Source organism: Stomoxys calcitrans, chromosome 3 (genome assembly GCF_963082655.1).
Source record: "Stomoxys calcitrans chromosome 3, idStoCalc2.1, whole genome shotgun sequence".
Lineage (NCBI taxonomy): Eukaryota > Metazoa > Arthropoda > Insecta > Diptera > Muscidae > Stomoxys > Stomoxys calcitrans.
In genome coordinates, this window is record NC_081554.1 from 126,123,592 (window position 1) to 126,142,371 (window position 18,780).

An 18,780-nucleotide genomic window follows, 5' to 3' on the forward strand; every position below is an offset into this window, starting at 1 on the left:
CCTCCACCATTGATCGCATTTGTCGAGTTCTATGCGCGGTATCTCTTTTTAGACAAACATAGAATATTGAATAAGAACTGTTATCCTATTGGAGCTATATCAAGTTATAGTCCGATTCGGACCATAAATAAATGCTGATTGACATTGTAGAAGTCATTGTGTAATATTTCAGTTCATTCGGATAAGAATTGCGCCTTGTAGGGGCTCAAGAAGCAAAATCGGGAGATAGGTTTATATAAGAGCTGTATCAAGCTATTGATCGATTCAGACCATACTAAACACGTATGTTGAAGGTCATGAGAGAAGCCCTTGTACAAAATTTCAGCCAAATCGGATGAGAAATGCGCCCTCTAGAGGTTCAAAAAGTCAAGATCCCAGATCGGTTTATATGGCAGCTATATCAGGTTCTATACCGATTTACGCCATACTTAGCACAGTTATTGGAAGTCATAACAAAACACCTCATGCCATATTTCAGCCAAATCGGATGAGAATTGCGCCCTCAATTGGCTCAAGAAGTCAAGATCCAAGATCGGTTTATATGACAACTATACCAGATTATGAACCGATTTAAATCTTAAATACTTAGCACAGTTGTTGAAAGTAATACCAAAACACGACATGCAAAATTTCAGTTAAATCGAACGATAATTGCGACCTCTAGAGGCTCAAAAAATAAAGACCCCAGATCGGTTTATATGACAGCTTTACCAGATTATAAACCGATTTGAACCATACTTAACACAATTGTTGGATATCATAACAAAATACTTCGTGCAAAATTTCAGTCCAATCGGATAAGAATTGCGCACTCTAGAGGCTCAAAAAGTCAAGACCCAAGATCGGTTTATATGACAGCTTTACCAGATTATAAACCGATTTAAACCATACTTGGCACAGTTGTTGGATATCATAACAAAACACGTCGTGCCAAAATTCATTCAAATTGGATAAGAATTGCGCCCTCTAGAGGCTCAAGAAGTCAAGACCCAAGATCGGTTTATATGACAGCTATATAAGGTTATGGACCGATTTGAACCATACTTAGAACAATTGTTGGATATCATAACAAAACACGTCGTGCAAAATTTCATTCCAATCGGATAAGAATTGCGCACTCTAGAGGCTCAAGAAGTCAAGACCCCAGATCGGTTTATATGGCAGCTATATCAAAACATGGACCGATATGGCCCATTTACAATACCAACCGACCTACACTAATAAGAAGTATTTGTGCAAAATTTCAAGCGGCTAGCTTTACTCCTTCGGAAGTTAGCGTGCTTTCTACAGACAGACGGACAGACGGACGGACATGGCTAGATTGACATAGAATGTCGCGACGATCAAGAATATATTTACTTTATTGGGTCTCAGACGAATATTTCGAGTAGTTACAATCAGAATGACGAAATTAGTATACCCCCCATCTTATGGTGGAGGATATAATGAAAGATAAAATTATTGAAAAATCGCTTTTTCCAAACACTCCGGAATACCTTTTACACTCCGGACACTCCAGAATACCTCCACTTTTAAATACCTTTCATTTGATACCAATATTGCCCAAAGCGGTAAAAGTTTCCTGATGGGTAGTGTTTTTGGGGGTGGGGAACCCCTCCGACACTTAATGTGACATTTTTTTGCCAAGAACGTTATCTGCTCTTAAATACCCCTCATTTGATACCCATATTGTCGAAAGCGGTCAAGGGGGACCTCCCCGATACTAAGGGTGACATTTTTATGTCAAGTTCGTAATCTACTCTTAAATACCTTTCATTTGATCCCAATATTGTCCCAGTCTGTTAACATGTCTGTTCGGGTGGGTTTTTGATTGGGGTCAGTTTAGTTGACCCTAAAACTATATACCAATTTCGTGTTTTTGGGGTACCATAAGGTGACATGCAAATTTTCGCTTAAATTGGAGCACCCATCTCCGAGATCTGGCGTTTCCTAAAATGGGAGTAGGGGGAGTGTCCTTAAGATATCAAAAAATTTAGTACCCTGTTTTTACCAGGGGCTACTCGGTGAAAAAACTCTACTATCTGTGAGAATTTCATGAAAATCTGTTCGACAGTTTTTGAGTCCATACGGAACAGACAAACATACTAACAAATAATTAAACAACGCGCAATAATTTAATTTTTATATGATAGAAGATATATACCACATTTCCATTCTTCAATTTCCCCCAATTTGTCGCGTTTGGAGTTTGTCCGTTCTATTTGTTCACATCCTAATTTTTTCCGCTCTTCACTGTTTCAGCACAACGGTTTAGACAACAATTTTTGTAACCCACCACCATAGGATGGGGGTATACTAATCTAGTTATTTCATTTGTAACACCTCGAAATATTCTACTTATACCCCATAAAGTATGTATATTCTTGATCGTCTCAAAGTTATAAGTCGATCTAGCCATGCCCGTCCGTCCGTTCGTCTGTCGAAATCACGATAGCGGTCGACCGCGTAAAGCTAGTCTCTTGAAGTTTTGCACAGATACTTAATATTGATGTAGGTCGTTGGGGACTGCAAATGAGCCATAACGGTTCAGATTTAGTTACTGCTTCCATATTAACCGATCTCCCGATTTGTCTTCTTGAGCACCTGAAAGCCGCAATGTGGCTGAAATTTTGCATGATTTCCAACAACTGTACCAAGTACCGCCAAATCGGTCAAGAACCTGATATAACTCCCCTATAAGCCGATCTCCCAATTTGACTTCTTGGACCCTTAAAAGCCTCAATTTTCATCCGATTTGGGTGAAATTTTGTATGTAGTGTTCTTGAGCCCCTAGAAGCCTCAATTTTCATCCGATTTAACTGAAATTCTGAACATAATTTTCTGTTATGACTTCCAAAAACTGTGCCAAGTACCGTCCAAATCGGTCTACAACCTAATATAGCTTTGCAAGTGGTGTTGTGTTGTGACTTCCAACAACTGTGCCAAGTACGGTTTAAATCGGTCTATAACCTGGTATAGTTCCCATATAAACCAATTTCCCGATTTGACTTCTTGAGCACTCACAAGCCGAATTTTTGTCCGATTTGGATGAAATTTTGCACATGTTGTTCTATTATGACTCTCAACAACTGCGCCAAGTACAGATATAGCTCCCATATTTTAGCAGAATCCATGGTGGTGGGTTCCCAAGAGTCGGCCCGGTCGAACTTAGCACGCTTTTACTTGTTTTACGTTTCAATTATATTGTAATTAAATAAATTATATTTTTTGGAGAAAAATAAACTTTTTATTATACCCTCCACCATAGGACGGGGGGTATACTAATTTCGTCATTCTGTTTGTAACTACTAGAAATATTCGTCTGAGACCCAATAAAGTATATATATTCTTGATCGTCGCGACATTTAATGTCGATCTAGCCATGTCCGTCCGTCTGTCCGTCCGTCCGTCTGTCTGTCGAAAGCACGCTAACTTCCGAAGGAGTAAAGCTAGCCGCTTGAAATTTGCACAAATACTTCTTATTAGTGTAGGTCGGTTGGTATTGTAAATGGGCCATATCGGTCCATATTTTGATATAGCTGCCTTATAAACCGATCTTGGGTCTTGACTTCTTGAGCCTCTAGAGTACGCAATTCGTATCTGATTAGAATGAAATTTTGCACAACGTATTTTGTTATGATATCCAACAACTGTGCCAAGTATGGTTCAAATCGGTTCATAACCTGATATAGCTGCCATATAAACCGATCTGGGACCTTGACTTCTTGAGCCTTTAGAGTTCGCCATTATTATCCGATTTGCCTGAAATTTTGTACGACGGATTCTCTCATGACCATCAACATACGTGTTTATTTTTGGTTTGAATCGGTCTATAGCCCGATACAGCTCCCATATAAATCTATCTCTCTATTTTACTGCATGAGCCCCCAAAGGGCGCAATTCTTATTCGAATTGTCTGACATTTTACACAGGTCTCCAACATATAATTTAATTGTGGTCAAAACCGGACCATATCTTGATATTGCTCTAATAGCAGAGCAAATCTTTTCTTATATCAGTTTTTGCCTAAGAAGAGATGCCGGGAAAAGAACTCGACAAATGCGCTCCATGGTGGAGGGTATATAAGATTCGGCCCGGCCGAACATAGCACGCTTTTACTTGTTCTTGATATTTTTATACCCTCCACCATATGATGGGGGTATACTAAATTCGCCATTCCGTTTGTAACACCTCGAATTATTCGTCTAAGACCCCATACAGTATATATATTCTTGATTGTCATGACATTTTTAGTCGATCTAACAATGTCCACCCGTCCATCTGTCTGTCGAAAGCTCGCTTTCTTCAGAAGGAGTAAAGCTAGCCGCTTTAAATTTTCCACAAATACTTCTTATTAGTGTAGTCGGTTGGGATTGTAAATGGGTCATATCGGTCCATGTTTTGATATAGCTGCCATATAAATCCATCTTGGGTCTTGACTTCTTGAGCTTCTAAAGGGCGCAATTCTTATCCGATTTGGCTGAAATTTTGCACATATCGTTTTGGGTCGACATCAAATAACTGTGCCAAGTATGGTCTTAATCAGTCCATAACCCAATATAGCTGACATTCAAGACGATCTTGGGTCTTGACTTCTTGAGCTTCTAAAGGGCGCAATTATTATCCGATTTTGCTGAAATTTTGCACATATCGTTTTAGTATCACTTCCAACAACTGCGCCAAGTATCTTTTAAATCAGTGTATTACCTGATATAGCCGCCTTATAAATCGATTAACTGATGTGACTTATTGACGGCGCAATTCTTATCCAAATTGGCTGAATTTTGGCATATGTCGTTTTGGTATGACTTCCGATAACTGTGCCAAGTATGGTATAAATCGGTTCTTAACCTGACATAGCTGCCATATAAAACGATCTCCCAATTTGACTTTCTGACCCTCTTAAAGGTGGAATTATTACTCGATTTGCCTTAAATTTTGGAGGTGTTATTTTTATATGACTTGTACGGCATGAGAAGTACGGTCCATATCGGTCAATAGCTTGATATAGCACATATATATTTAAAAAAGTCATGTAAAGGACTTACCAAATGCGATCCATTGTCGAGGTTATATAAGATTCGTCCCGGCCAAACTTAGCACGCTTTTACTTGTTTTGTCTACACACGCCACTTTGTGTCTGTATATGATAGAAGCGAGGCATGTGTTTTACTCATTCTCACTTCTTTTCGCAATAGATATGAGTGAAAGGGAAATCTTGATCAATCCACAATTCATACTATTAAAAAAAATAATTCGTACAATTAAAAATATGTTCAATGTATGCCTTGTTTTCCAATCACTTTCAGTGATACAAAATAAAGTCGAATTTCTATGTCCAAAATTAATTAAAATTATTAGTCTAACTTTGTGTATTTGTTTGCAATGTTAAGAAGAGGAAGAGCTAGGCCCATCGACAAGTATACCGACCAGCTTAGAATCACTTCCTGAATCGATTTAGCTTTGTCCGTCTTCTCTGTCTGTACATGTATTCTTGCAATCAAGGTACAGGTAGCATTTGTGATCTGATTTTCATAAAATTTTGCACAAGTCACTATTTGGGTCCAAGGACGAACGCTATTGATTTTGAAAAAAAATCGGCCCAGATTTCGATATAGCTCCCTATGTGTGCAAAATTTCATCAAAATCGGTTCGGATTTAGATATAGCTCCCATATATACCTTTCATCAGATGGAGCCTTTTAAGTCTTTAGTATCCACACTTTTGGTCCGATCTTTAGCATGAGACGTGTAACGTCTAAATAGATATAGCTCCCATTTATATCTTTCATCCGATAGGACCTATTATACCTTTAGAAGCCACAATTTTGGTCCGATCTTTACAAAATTTTGAAATATTCTTCTTGATGTACCATATGTGCAAAATTTAATCAGAACCGGATCAGATTTAGATAAAGTTCCAATATATATTTTTCATTTTATGTGGCCATTTAAGGCCCGATCTTTACAAAATTTTTCATGAGATGTTTTGTGTAACGTCCTAATACGTTCATCAAAGTCAAGTCAGATCTAGATATATCTTCCAAATATATATTTCATCCGATTTGACCTATTAAAGTGGTAGAAGTCACAATTTGGTCCGATCTTTACAAAATTTTGCATGAGCCATTCTTCTTGACGTGCCATTATGTGGGCAAAATTTCATCAGAATCGGACAGGATGCACTAATAAGGTGAAGTCATGCGTACAACTGAGTACAATTTTATTATTATTGTTTTGATTTTGCAGTAAATCTAAATGTCAAAGGCTTGACATCACAGCTGTGATATTTTTCTAAAATTTTAAAAAGATGTCCTATTTGATCCGATATTCCACACATAAACGACAAAACTGTGTTACAATGATGAAAGTACAAATATAAAACATATTTTATAACTTTATTTGGCACAGAACGTGTTTTTCAATATCTTTCAATTATTGATTACACAACTCTTTGTAAACGGAAATCCATAGACGCCATTCATGGAAAAAAATCAAATGATTTTGATTTTTCAGCCATGACTGATGGTTATGTGTACATGTGATGCATAAACTTTTGTTTTCACCAATACTATTACAATGACCATACATCAGATGTGCCATGTAAACTCTGCATAAAACCATTTTGACATTTCAATTTACGGCATTTGCTACTCGAGGTAATTTCGTTAGAGGTAGATTTTTGTTGTTGTGCTAATGACGCTACCTCTTAGTTGTATATCTTTCATCAAATGTGGTCTTTTAAGGCTCTAAAAGCCGAGATTTGGGTCCGATCTTTACCAAATTTTACACGAGGTGTTTTGTTTGACGTGCCAAAATGTGTGCAAAACTTCATCAAAATCGGTCAAGATTTATTTGCAGGTTAGGTTAGGTAAGAGTGGCAGTCCTTTACGGACTCACTTAGACAATTTTAAGTCCATTGTGATACCACATTAGCAGCAGACCAAGGCCTGTGGTGGAAATCGAACCCACGGCCCCGCTCTCCCAATCCGAGAACGCCTCCAACTCGGCTACCGGAGTGCCTAGATTTATATGTAGCTCCCATATATATATTTTTAACCGATATTTGCCTTAAAATCTGCAGTAGCCAGAATTTGAGTACTATTGTAAAAACACCTTGCTGTTCTATTCGATATTTCAGAAGTATACAAAATAAAAGACTGACGTAGGTTCTTCTTATTAAAAGTAGTAGGTAGACTCGATGTTGTAGAATATTATATAGTCGGCTGCGCCCGACTTTAGCCTTTCCTACTGGTTTTATACACATGTTTGTGTGTCTTTAACATCCCGCTAAGAAATATGACTAGTTCCGAAACAGAAGAAGCGTTAGTTCCAAAGTAAATAGAGCTAGTCGCGCTCTCCCCACTTTTAAGGTAAAAAACTGGAAAATTTAACATGGACTGGGTATGAGAAAACAGGCGATTTAGCAGTGAAAGCCACAGAACTTCCGTCAATAAACTTGGTAAACCCAAAGCCTTTTGGGTCGACGCAGTCCGAGTTAAGGGTGTGGGCAACGAACACGTATTTAACACTCTGGAGCAGCGAAACAGTCGGTAATGCGATGAAAATCGGAGATTCGGGCCGTGAGAAGACGAGGCTATTATGCAAAATCGGTGCGGCAAGTTATTGTATGTGTAGGGCACGTGGGGAAGATGATGTGACGTTGGAGCATTTCCTATGCCATTATCCGGCTTTCGTGGCTAACAGACGACTTTATTTATGTGGGGACACAATACCAGATATAAAACAACTTAAAGACGTGGTGTGGAAAATAATTAGGAATTTTGTAAACCGCTCAAAGCATGTGTAATCCAAGAACGGCCAAACCAATCATCGTCCGCACTTCAAACGTTAAATTTGCCACTAGTTATTTGTCTTTATTAGGACTTTTTGCCTTTTTATCACACAACATATTTTGTATTCGACTATTATTAACTAATTTTGAATTTAAATAGAAATGTCAATTGCTCGACATTTCTATGTGTGTCTATATTTGCTTTGACAAGTTAGTGCAACAGAGTTGTATCCCATTTTTTTGGTTGTTGTACATCTGACCATACCTTGTATATGATTCTACCATGTGTTGTTATATATATAACGGAATTCCAAAATAAAGAAGAATTGTCACTCTTAAAAACATTACATTCCAACTTCATTTGATATGGTATTACACCCGATAGTCAATGTGCAAATTTTGGTCAAATCAAATTACCTCCTTTATTCTATGTTCTGACCAAAGCTGTTTTGAGCATAAGACTCGTTTTCCCTTTATAATGCTCTGAAAACGATTCGTTTTCCCTTTACAATTTATAAGGGCAAAACGACCAATATATTTAGACCAATCACGACAATATGGGACTCAAATGAAAGGTATTTAGGATAAAAAAACGTATCTGATATCCAATTGTCGGTCCAAGTGCCTAAATCGGGCATATTTACCGATCATGGCAATATGGGACTCAAATGAAAGGTATTGGCGAGTAGAATACGAATCTGATATCCAAATGTGGGACCACGTTTCTGGGGGTCCACCCCTTTCCCAAAACACCCCCCAAACAGGACTTATTTAGTGACCATGGGAATATGGGGCTTAAATAAAAGGTATTTGAATGTAGAATACGAATCTGATATCCAAATATGGGACCAAGTGTTTGGGGGGCCGTCTCTCACCAAAAACATCCCCCAAAGGGGACAAATTTACGACCATAGCAATATGGGGCTCAAATGAAAGGTCTTCGGGAGTAAAGCACGATTTTGATATCAATATTCGGGAAAAGTGTCTATGTGGAACACGAATCCGATATATATTTTCAAGGCCAACTCACTGAGTGGTCGCCCATCCCCCAAAACACCCCCCAAGCCGGTCATGTGCGCCAATTATGGAAATATGGGGCTCAAATTAAAGGTATGTGGGAGTAAACCACGTATCTGATATCAACATAGGGACCATCTGTCTAGGGGACGTCCCACCACCATAACAACCCCTAAATAGGAAGTATTTGCTCACCAAGACTATTTAGGTCTTAAAGAGAGTGGAACTAAATATTTATGGTTTTTGGGGCCAATACTCCAAACCGGATATATTTGCTGACTTTTGCAATAAGGAGTTTAAATGATATTAGAAAACGAATTTGATATCCAATTTTGAGGCCAATGGCAATATCAGGTTTAAATAAATGATATATAGATATGTCAGAATAGAGCACGTTGCTGATTTTTTTTCCGGGCTTAGTGTTTGGAGGACCAATCCAATCCCCAAAACAGCCCTAAATCGGGCATATTTACCGACCATGTCAATGAGGAAGTATTGGGGGGTAGAGCAAGAATTGATACCCACTTTCGGAACCAATTTTTTGTGGATCGACCCCTTTCCCAAAATACCCCACAAACAGCAATTTTTTACTGACATCACAATATGAGGCTTAAATTAAGGTATTTGGGAGTAGAATACGAATTTGATATCCAAATGTAGGACCATGTATTTAGGGTATCACCCTTTCCCCAAAGGGTAAAAATTTTTCGACCATGCCAATATGTGGCTCTAATGAAAAGTATTTGAGATTAGAAAACGAATTTGATAACCTATTTTGGGGTCATGTGTTTGGGGACGCCTCATCGTGTAAACATATGGGGGTTTAAATAAATGGTATTTGAAAGAAGAGCACGATGCTGATGCACGATTTTTTCAGGGCCAAGTGTCTGAAGGGCCACCTCACCCCGAAAACACCCCTAAATAAGATATCATGAGAATATCGAGCTGAATTAAAGTATTTTAGGAGTGGAATACACCTTACATCAAACTTAAATTCGTAGGCCAATAAAGACCACATGGGATTCAGATAAAGGCACATATATGTTAAACTGTTAGTCAAGCGATATACTATTTTCGTAGCATGGTATTTCACTACGAGCTCTTTAATTGTCGAAAATAAATATTCCAAGGAAAATTTTGCTCCATATAAAATAAAAGAAGACGCAGCGGAATAGCCCGGGTCAGCTAGTCAAATGATCAAAATCAAATTTCTTCCCGAAAATTTGTAAAATAAACCAAAATTTTACAGACATAGCGAGAGAAAAATTTTAATTGGAGTGTGAAACTCAAGGATAGCAGCGATAGAGTTATCCATTAGGCGGTTGATGATCTGCGTCTATTTCCAGTGGAGCAGCAGATCTAGAGCCCGGGAGTAGGCTTAGAATGGACTCCAAAGACCCAACAGCTGCGTTGGTGGTATAAGGCCGTAGCATGTTGTCTGCTAGGCGACAGACGACTGGTCAGCAGGGGCTTCTGACGAAGACACCTGGTTCGAGTCTCAAGGACAAGCCCGAACCTATTCTTTCTTCGCATGCCTATAATTTGCCTAGGCCATTGGCCTTCCCGGGAAACCAACACGCTCTTTAAGAGGTTGAAATAAAAGGAGACGCTTCGCTCTCAGGTTTATTGAGAGGCTTGGTGCGAATTATCCTAAGACTCTCACTAATAGGGAGAGAGACTCCCTAAATTGCGTTCGGGAATTCGCTGCACAGGCTACCCCAAAGACTAGACGTCTAGATTCGGAAACTGCACCGCAGTCAGCCAAAAGGATGCGGTCACCTGGAGGGCTTCCCATGCCTAAAAGAACTAGGGAAAAAGGGGCTAAGAACCTTGGCTAATGGCGCTAGGGACAGTTTGATGATGGCAGTTGTCGACTAGGGAGAAGAACAGGGCTGCATACCTAGGAATAACTGGAGTGGGATAAACAATGGACTGTCATATGTATACTCCGATGTCCTTGCGGAATTTTCTGGGTCTCCTCCAGTTTGTGACGATGCAGGCTGGTATCGGGGCCGATACAGGCTAATTGCCTTGAGCGATCAACTCTCAATTGAAATGTATCGTTGTCCGCTAAAAAAGATTGGTGAGATCTGTCCAGGTGCTGCACTAGATTAAGTCGAGAAGCAAGATATTCCTTCTCGAGCAATGGAGTATGCTTGGGTACTTGGAATCGATACTTGGACTACTAAGGGAATGTAATCCCAATCTTTCAACCACAGACTGTAAGTTTGGTACATTGGATGAGGCTGATGGTGACCGGAGTCATGCAGTATTCGTACTAAACTCCGGCTGTCTCGCAGACCTAAACATGTCTGAAAGGGTTGTATCCTACGGATTCAACAAGTTGAAACTGAAGGTCTATAGAAGCGGTGGGGTTGGGGAATCAGGAAACGACTCAGCAGTTGTTGCTGAACACTTGCCTGAGGAACTATCGACCACATCGCTAAAGTCTGACGGATTGCAGCTGTGTCCGATAGACTTGTGGATTTGGAGGCCACCGTAGCGCAGAGGTTAGCATGTCCGCCTATGACGCTGAACACCTGGGTTCGAACCCAGGCGAAACCATCTGAAAAAATTTTCAGCGGTGGTTTTCCCCTCCTAATGCTGGCAACATTTGTGAGGTACTATGCCATGTAAAACTTCTCTCCAAAGAGGTGTCGCACTGCGGCACGCCGTTCGGACTCGGGTATAAAAAGGAGGCCCCTTTAATTGAGCTTAAACTAGAATCGGACTGCACTCATTGATATGTGAGAAGTTTTCCCCTGTTCCTTAGTGGAATGTTCATGGGCAAAATTTGCAATTTTTTGATAGACTGGTTTCCTGGCATCAACTCTACCGTCAGAAAGTTTATTAATAGCTTACTTACTAAAAGATGCATTATGGCAGGCATGGGATCTGTGGATCTAAAAAGATGGGCCAGCAAGGAGGTGTACTGTCTCCTCCACTTTGGAATATAGCCATTAATAAAATATTTTTGTCTCTTGAAGAAATAGGCGTAAAAGGTCGCGCAGCAGATGACGTGGCAATTGCGGTTAGGGGAAAGTTTCCCAGCACTCTAAGAGATATACTTCAAGAAGCTATACGTACAACGGCAAAGTGGGCTACCGAAAGTGGTCTGGGTATAAATCCGTGCAAGACAGAAATAGTTCTTTTCATCAGGAGATACAAGTTACCTACAGTCGAACCTGTCTGGAGAGAATGTTCCATTTATCGAAAGCACAAAATACCTGGGTGTTTTGCTGGGCAGGAAATTGAACTTCAAATCCAACATTTTGGAAAGGGCAAGAAATGCCACTCTTGGCCTATACACCTACAAGAGAGCCATTGGCAAAAGTTGGGGATTTAGACCGCGTATCATGCATTGGGTATATACTCAAATTATCAGACCTATAATGCTATATGGTGTTGTGGTCTGGTGGACGGCGCTTCAAAAGTCCTCCTACTGCTCAATACTTAACCGGATCCAAGGATGGCTTTGTTATGCATTACAACCGCACAGAGGACGACACAATCTGATGCACTGAATTTAATGCAACATCTTATGCCCCTGGACATTGTGGCTATCCAAATTGCAGCGACCACTGCCGTGAGGTTAAGGGAGCTTTCTCATTGGTCATGTGGCGGCTACGGACACCGTGTTATCCTTGATACAATATCCGATGTTTCAGGCAGTGTGGATATACCCCACCTGAGCCGCTTTTTGATAAAAAGTACTATACAACTATTCCTGATAGAACCGATTGGAACTACGATATCCCTGGTAACAGAAGTGACATAGACTTCTTTACGAATGGTTCCAAACTAAACGACCAGTTTACACACAAAAAAGGTTTCAAGGTGCCCTGATTCTCGTATACCACCATCAAGGCTTTGTGTTTGCTTTGCGCGTTCAAAAACAATAAAAAATTGGTGTGTAAAATAGCATAAGTTTAAAATAATTTTTGCAGTGGACTGGCGACTGATTGGTTGAAACTACGAACAAAAAAGGAAAAAAATATCGGTAAAGTAAGTTGTGTAGTGATCTGACGACAGACAAAATAAATGGCAAATCGCAAAGGTTTATCTATTGAAGAAACGTGTCATATTATATCAAAAGTTGAAGAAGGCTATAAAATATGAAGGAATATCGGCTGGAACACTCTCAAATATTTTGAAGAAAGATAAACGTCAACCGGAATTTACTGTATCCAGTAAATTTTAGAACTTTAGAATGCCTGAGTATTCAGATGCTTTACAGTGGGTGGGAATTAAAAAAAAAAACTGGTACAAAATCTGCCGTTTGAGAACGGGTAGAGATAACGGGATTATGTACAAAACTTGAGCCCGTAATTCGTCCGGGCGCCTCTCAATTTTTTGTGCTGGCTAATCTTAATTTGTGGTCAAACTTTTGGTGGGAAGTGTTAAAAAAAGTCCATACAAAAAAAGGTCGCTTGATGTTTACAATATCTATTCTGGTCTCGAGGATTTTCGACTTTCCTAAACATTTTTTGCACCAAGCAATATTTGTAGCCTCCTCCATAGCCAATTTACTAAAGAAGGACAATTTGCTTGGCCAAAATGGATATTTGGAAATTTTTATAAAAAAAATCGGGTAGCTTTTATTTTTGTTTTTCCACGGCAGTTTTATTTATAAAATTCAAAATTTTTGTTTTCGGAAAAATTAAAATTTGAAAATCGGACTACAAATTAAGGTTTGATTGAGGGTCTTGCCAAGAGATGCCCGCACCACATAGTGCTTTCAAGTCGCGCATATAATCATTAACACCTCAGCTATAACCATTCAAAATTTCAAAGATTTATCTCTACCCGTACTCAAGCGGCAATTTTTTTACTATTGTTTTGATTCTATCCCACTGTGTGTTTGGTTATTTTTTGCATTAAGGTCAAATTAAATTTAATTTTGGTCAGTTTCTCTGTAACAAAGTTTCTCTATAATGTAGTATTTCGTGGGTCCCCTACTGCTACGTTATAGAGACGGTCGACTGTATTTGTAAAAACTGCAAAAAAAATTTACTCCATTATCCGGGAAAATCGATTATCCGTAATGTCTCCAGCCCCGAACATAGGATAGCTGTGAACACCACATAGGCTGGAACATTGAGCTCCAATTTGTGTGGTGTTCATTGCTGTCACGAGAAGCTTAGCTGCGAGGTACCGGGAGCGTCCACAGGTGGCGGAATTAAAACATTGTATGTTTCCAGACACCAAGAAAAGAGCAATTATCGATTTCATAAGTGTTTTGATGGTATCATACTGAAGAGCTGCGATGAAATCAACACCGTTCCTTTGAATTTGTTAAGGAAGGAAGATGCTGCCATGGGATTGAGTGGGTCTGGCTGGGAAGTTAAAAAAGTGACGCACAGTGGGATTGGAAAAAATTAGTGCAAACTCGTCTGCCAATTGTGAACGGATACAGATATCTTGATAACACAATGTCCGTAGTCGTCACATGACCAAATAGAAAGCTCCCTTTCACTTCACCAGACCGTCGCAGTTGGAAGAGCGGCATTCTGACAAATCAGAATATTATTCCACTGCCTGTGACATAGCTGATTATACTACACTGCCGCAGCATAACTTACCACCGACCGGTGTAAGTTGTGCTTTGTACGTGGTTAGTTCAAGGTTTCTTTGTCAGCACACCAAGTGCTGCTGACAAGGAACCTGAGAACGTTGTTTCTACTTTTATGTATGGCGATGGCATGTAAAGCAGTTGTAGTCGGTGAATGGAAATTGTCCAACGGGAGGAGTAGTCCCTCATGCGTCTTGGCTACTGATGAGAGAAGGGAGAGCGGTCTGTACGATTCCCCCTTGCTCATGTCCTTTCCAGGTTTCAGTAGCGGTATCACACTCATCATCCTCCAAACATCGGGTACTATAATAGTGTTCAGACAGGCTGGGGACAATTGTAAGGTACTCGACTCGAGACAGATCCAGATTCTTCAGCATCAGTGTAGAGATTCCGCCTAGGACCAGCACCTTGTGCGACTTGGCGCTACGGATGACATTCTTAGCTCTGTGCACGGTAAATTGCGATGGCTGTCCAGCGGCGCGGAGATCAAGGATACGACGAATAGCGCCCCTTCTAGCCTTACCACTCTCGGGTCAATAAATTATAAAAAATAAAATAAAAAACCAACCAAAACAAAAATCAGCTGTTGTTCTGCAAATTTTCACTGGAAATCGTTCGCGTACTTTTGCTTGCAAATTTTTTTCAGAGAGTAAAATGGCTCTTACTCTCCTGCAAATTTTTAATGGAAAAGTACGCGAACAAACCTATAGAAAATCTCTATATTCGCCAATAAATTGCAATTGGTATTTGTATTCGAACCTCTTTACACTCCAACGTTAGGTCATTTTTTCAAGTCCCTTTTATTAACCACAGCTGTCATATAGAATTGTATGATTTTCTTTGTTAGATTATGAGAAATAGTATTTAAATATTTTATTTTATAAAATGCTTTTTGCACATGTGTTATATATGAATGTAAAAAATTAAATATTATTATGAAATAAAACTCATACATTACTAAAGACTACTACAACTATTTTGCAATACTCTGCCTCCATCAATAAAACGAATTCCAAAATATTTAATGCATAGGGGAAGCTAATCGCGAAGTCGCCTGCGTTGTTTGACGCATATTGGCTTTTAAGCGTCTCTCTGTTATCAGTTTGACCAATTGTTCTTGCATAGCCAGAGCCTCTCGAGTTCGATTATAGATTTTATTCTGTGGCCTCATGCTAGGATTCCAGCGGCAATAGAGGCCCTTCCATATTTTCACCATGCGCATGCTAGCAATCGGTCTTAGCACATATTGCCCACCTTGTGTGAATGAGGGATATAATGGATTTAAATATTGATCCAATGAAGAATTGATGAAAGTCCATAGAGATATTGTCTTGTGTTTAAGATCTGTAACCAACGACAAATATAATATGAGAAACCGTACATATCAATTTTTATAAACAATTATCCTACCTTCCTGAACTCTGTCAGCTTCGGTGTTGCAAAGGAATGTTCCAAAACGACACGAATACAAGTGATCAATAATGGTGATTAGGAAATGCTCATTGAATTCAAAGGCATTTGGATATTGTTGGGAAACCTGCCAGACACAATCAATAAACTGCAAGAAGACAGGTGAACGATCAGCGTCAGAGTGGCGATTGTCACCATGGCCAATGCGTTGTTGAAATTTGTGGCCAAATGACAACCATTCTTTTTCGATGAGAACTTCAAAGCCTCGTAGAGTGCGATAATACGGATCCAGCATAAGCATTGCTAAGGCAGTTAACTGGGCAGTACGGTCCCAACCATCGGAACAATGTACTACAACAGAGGTACTCATAGTTTCGACCTTGTCCACTATGCGATTAGCCCCATAGAGTATACATTTAATATGCTTTAGCCACAAGCTGTTGTCAATGGAGGACAGCCACTTTGAGTCTTCGATAGTGGGATAACAAACCTCTTTCACCTTACGCAGGCTTTCCCTCATGACATGAATATTGTGAATATCAAGAAAATGGACTTCTACATTTTTATAGGCCTCTTCGGACTCAAAACCTCCACCTTTGGCCTTGTTAGCAATTGCATTGGCACTTGGACGTGCATCCATTATTGCCAGCTTGTCAGATTGAGCATTGGCTTCCATTATACAATTAAGATAGTTTTCATCGTCAACGCTTCGTTTTCCACCTACACCTACCAATGGCTGAGAACAACGCGTTATGGAAGCCTGCGATTTGGGATGCATCCATGACAGTACCGGCAATCTACAGCGAGACCGGAATTGTGCTACTCGGCGTAGAAAATCATCCGTGGCTTGTTTGGGTACAGCCCACACTGCAGGATAACTATCACATACACTATAGTTTTCATTGATCTTAGTCACTCGCCACATATCGTTTGGCACGCCCAAACGTCTTAGTTCGGCCAAAGGCTCGTAAACGGCCCAGCCATTTTCTGCCGCCGCCGGTGCACTACCCAAAGCAGCAGCATGGGCAAAGGCAAACAGCCGACCACTATAGGACAAAGGAAATGCATACGATTGCAACTTCTCGAATACTGTGCGTCTGGAATGATTTTGCTGCTTATGGGCGAAACGTAAATTACGCATATCCTTGCAGAATATTTCAATGCCATAGGAATTTTCGCCTCGCGATGAAGCGCCTCCTATCTTTTCAACGCGAGCAATCACACCCAAAGGCACATCCACCACCACTGGCGGCTCATGGTCCCTTAAGGGTAAGGAACGAAAATACAAACGATAATTAGTTATGGTCAACGCCCCATAAGCTGGTCCCCGATATGGGCACACATAGGTAACATCATTTTTCTGGTCTTGATCTTCTTCGCCCTCTAAATAGGTAAAGGGTGTGTCTTTCGATGAACCCGCTTCGTTGCCGTGCTTGGAACCAATTGAGCTGGACTTAGAATCGGTATCCAGTGAGTTTGTGCTGGCGTTCTTCGACATAATTTTATCGGGCATGTTGTTAGTTGCCTCGTTCTGATCTTTCTTATCCATTTTCTACAAAAGTAATTACTATCTGAAGACTATAATGCACCCACTGATAAACAACAAAATACAGAGATGGTTAAAAAAATGAAAATGACTGAGTCTAATTAAAGCCCAAAATAAGCAACACTGTAATTGTTTACGAATGTGATTGATAATGTAATAAAAAAGTGGTTGCCAATAATAAAAACGGCAAATTTATACAAGGTAAAGTCACTAGCCCAGCTGATAGAATATTCCAATATCAGAGTTGTTCCCAAATTCATCTAGAACGTAAAATGCCAAGGCGGATTTAAAAGGTTGTCTCACAGCTGTTAACAGCCGGCCAGGTTTGACGGTATTAAGATGTTAGATTGTTGTTTGCATTCTCTTTATTGTTATCTTCTTACTCGCATATTCTCTTCTCATACACACACGCACACAAATTTCCTTGTGTTTGTTGGCAAAACATCGATCAGCTTGACTGCACCATATGGTTTGTGATTGTTGTACAAATGATACCACCTTTAATTGTTTCGCCATGGTCAAATGCTTTGTTTGGGCTGCTACAGATTTTAATGAAAATAAAAACTAGAATGTCAATTTGACGGTGTAAACAAATCTGACAGCTTAAGCAGAGCATTCTGTATTCAGCTTTCGGTATATTTGCGAAAAATGTACCAATTTTTTCCAGCTTATGGCTAGTACTTTATTCGTTTTTCGCCGTTGAGAACCATTTTTTCGCAATTACTTTTTTGAAACATTACAAAAATAACAATTTAAATAAAAATTTTACCATAAGTAATAAGAGTATGTCCTACTGAAAGAAATCAGAAATCAGTTATTTTTGTCTCAAAATCTTAATGGCTCCATGATTTTCCCTTTGTAAAATCAGCTGACGTGAGCTTTAAATCCGGATTTAATGGGCGATGTAAACGGGGGTTTAAATCCGGATGTAAGGCTCCCGTCAGCTCATTTTATATAGGGAGAACAGATGATCGAGTCATTAAATCCGGATTTAACCAGCAGTGTAAACGGGGTTTAACATTCATATTACACAAGGCGGATATAAAAAGGTGGTCTCACGCGAGCAGCTGTTAACAGCCAGCCAGGTTTGACGGTACTAAGAAGTAAAATTTTTGTTTGCATTCTCTTTGTTGTCATATTCTTTCTTTGTGTGCGTGTGTATATACGTGTGCGTAAAAGAGCAGAGAATATGCGAGAAAAAAGATAACAACATAGAGAATGCAAACAAAAATCTAACAGTTAAATGCCGTCAAACTTGGTCGGCTGTTAACACCTGTTCGCGTGAGACCACCTTATTAAATCCGCCTTGGCCATTGGCTTTAAAAACAGAGAAATCCAAGATATGATTTCGGACATTTTACCCCATCGCACATCCCACAACACTTTCTTTTAGTATAAGAATGGCAACTCTTGCCACATATGTTTTGATATATGTCAACAT

General features: G+C 39.6%; 1 protein-coding gene across 1 annotated transcript; it reads right to left on the reverse strand.

Annotated features, from left to right (window-relative positions):
* Positions 1-15,257: 15,257 nt before the first annotated feature.
* On the reverse strand, positions 15,258-17,419 carry LOC106089372 (myotubularin-related protein 2). The gene is made up of 2 exons (XM_013255208.2): positions 15,794-17,419; positions 15,258-15,727 (listed from the first exon to the last, which is right to left on the reverse strand). Exons 1-2 carry the CDS (start codon positions 17,340-17,342, stop codon positions 15,405-15,407), a joined length of 1,872 nt encoding a protein of 623 aa, XP_013110662.2. The 5' UTR covers positions 17,343-17,419; the 3' UTR covers positions 15,258-15,404.
* Positions 17,420-18,780: the final 1,361 nt, after the last annotated feature.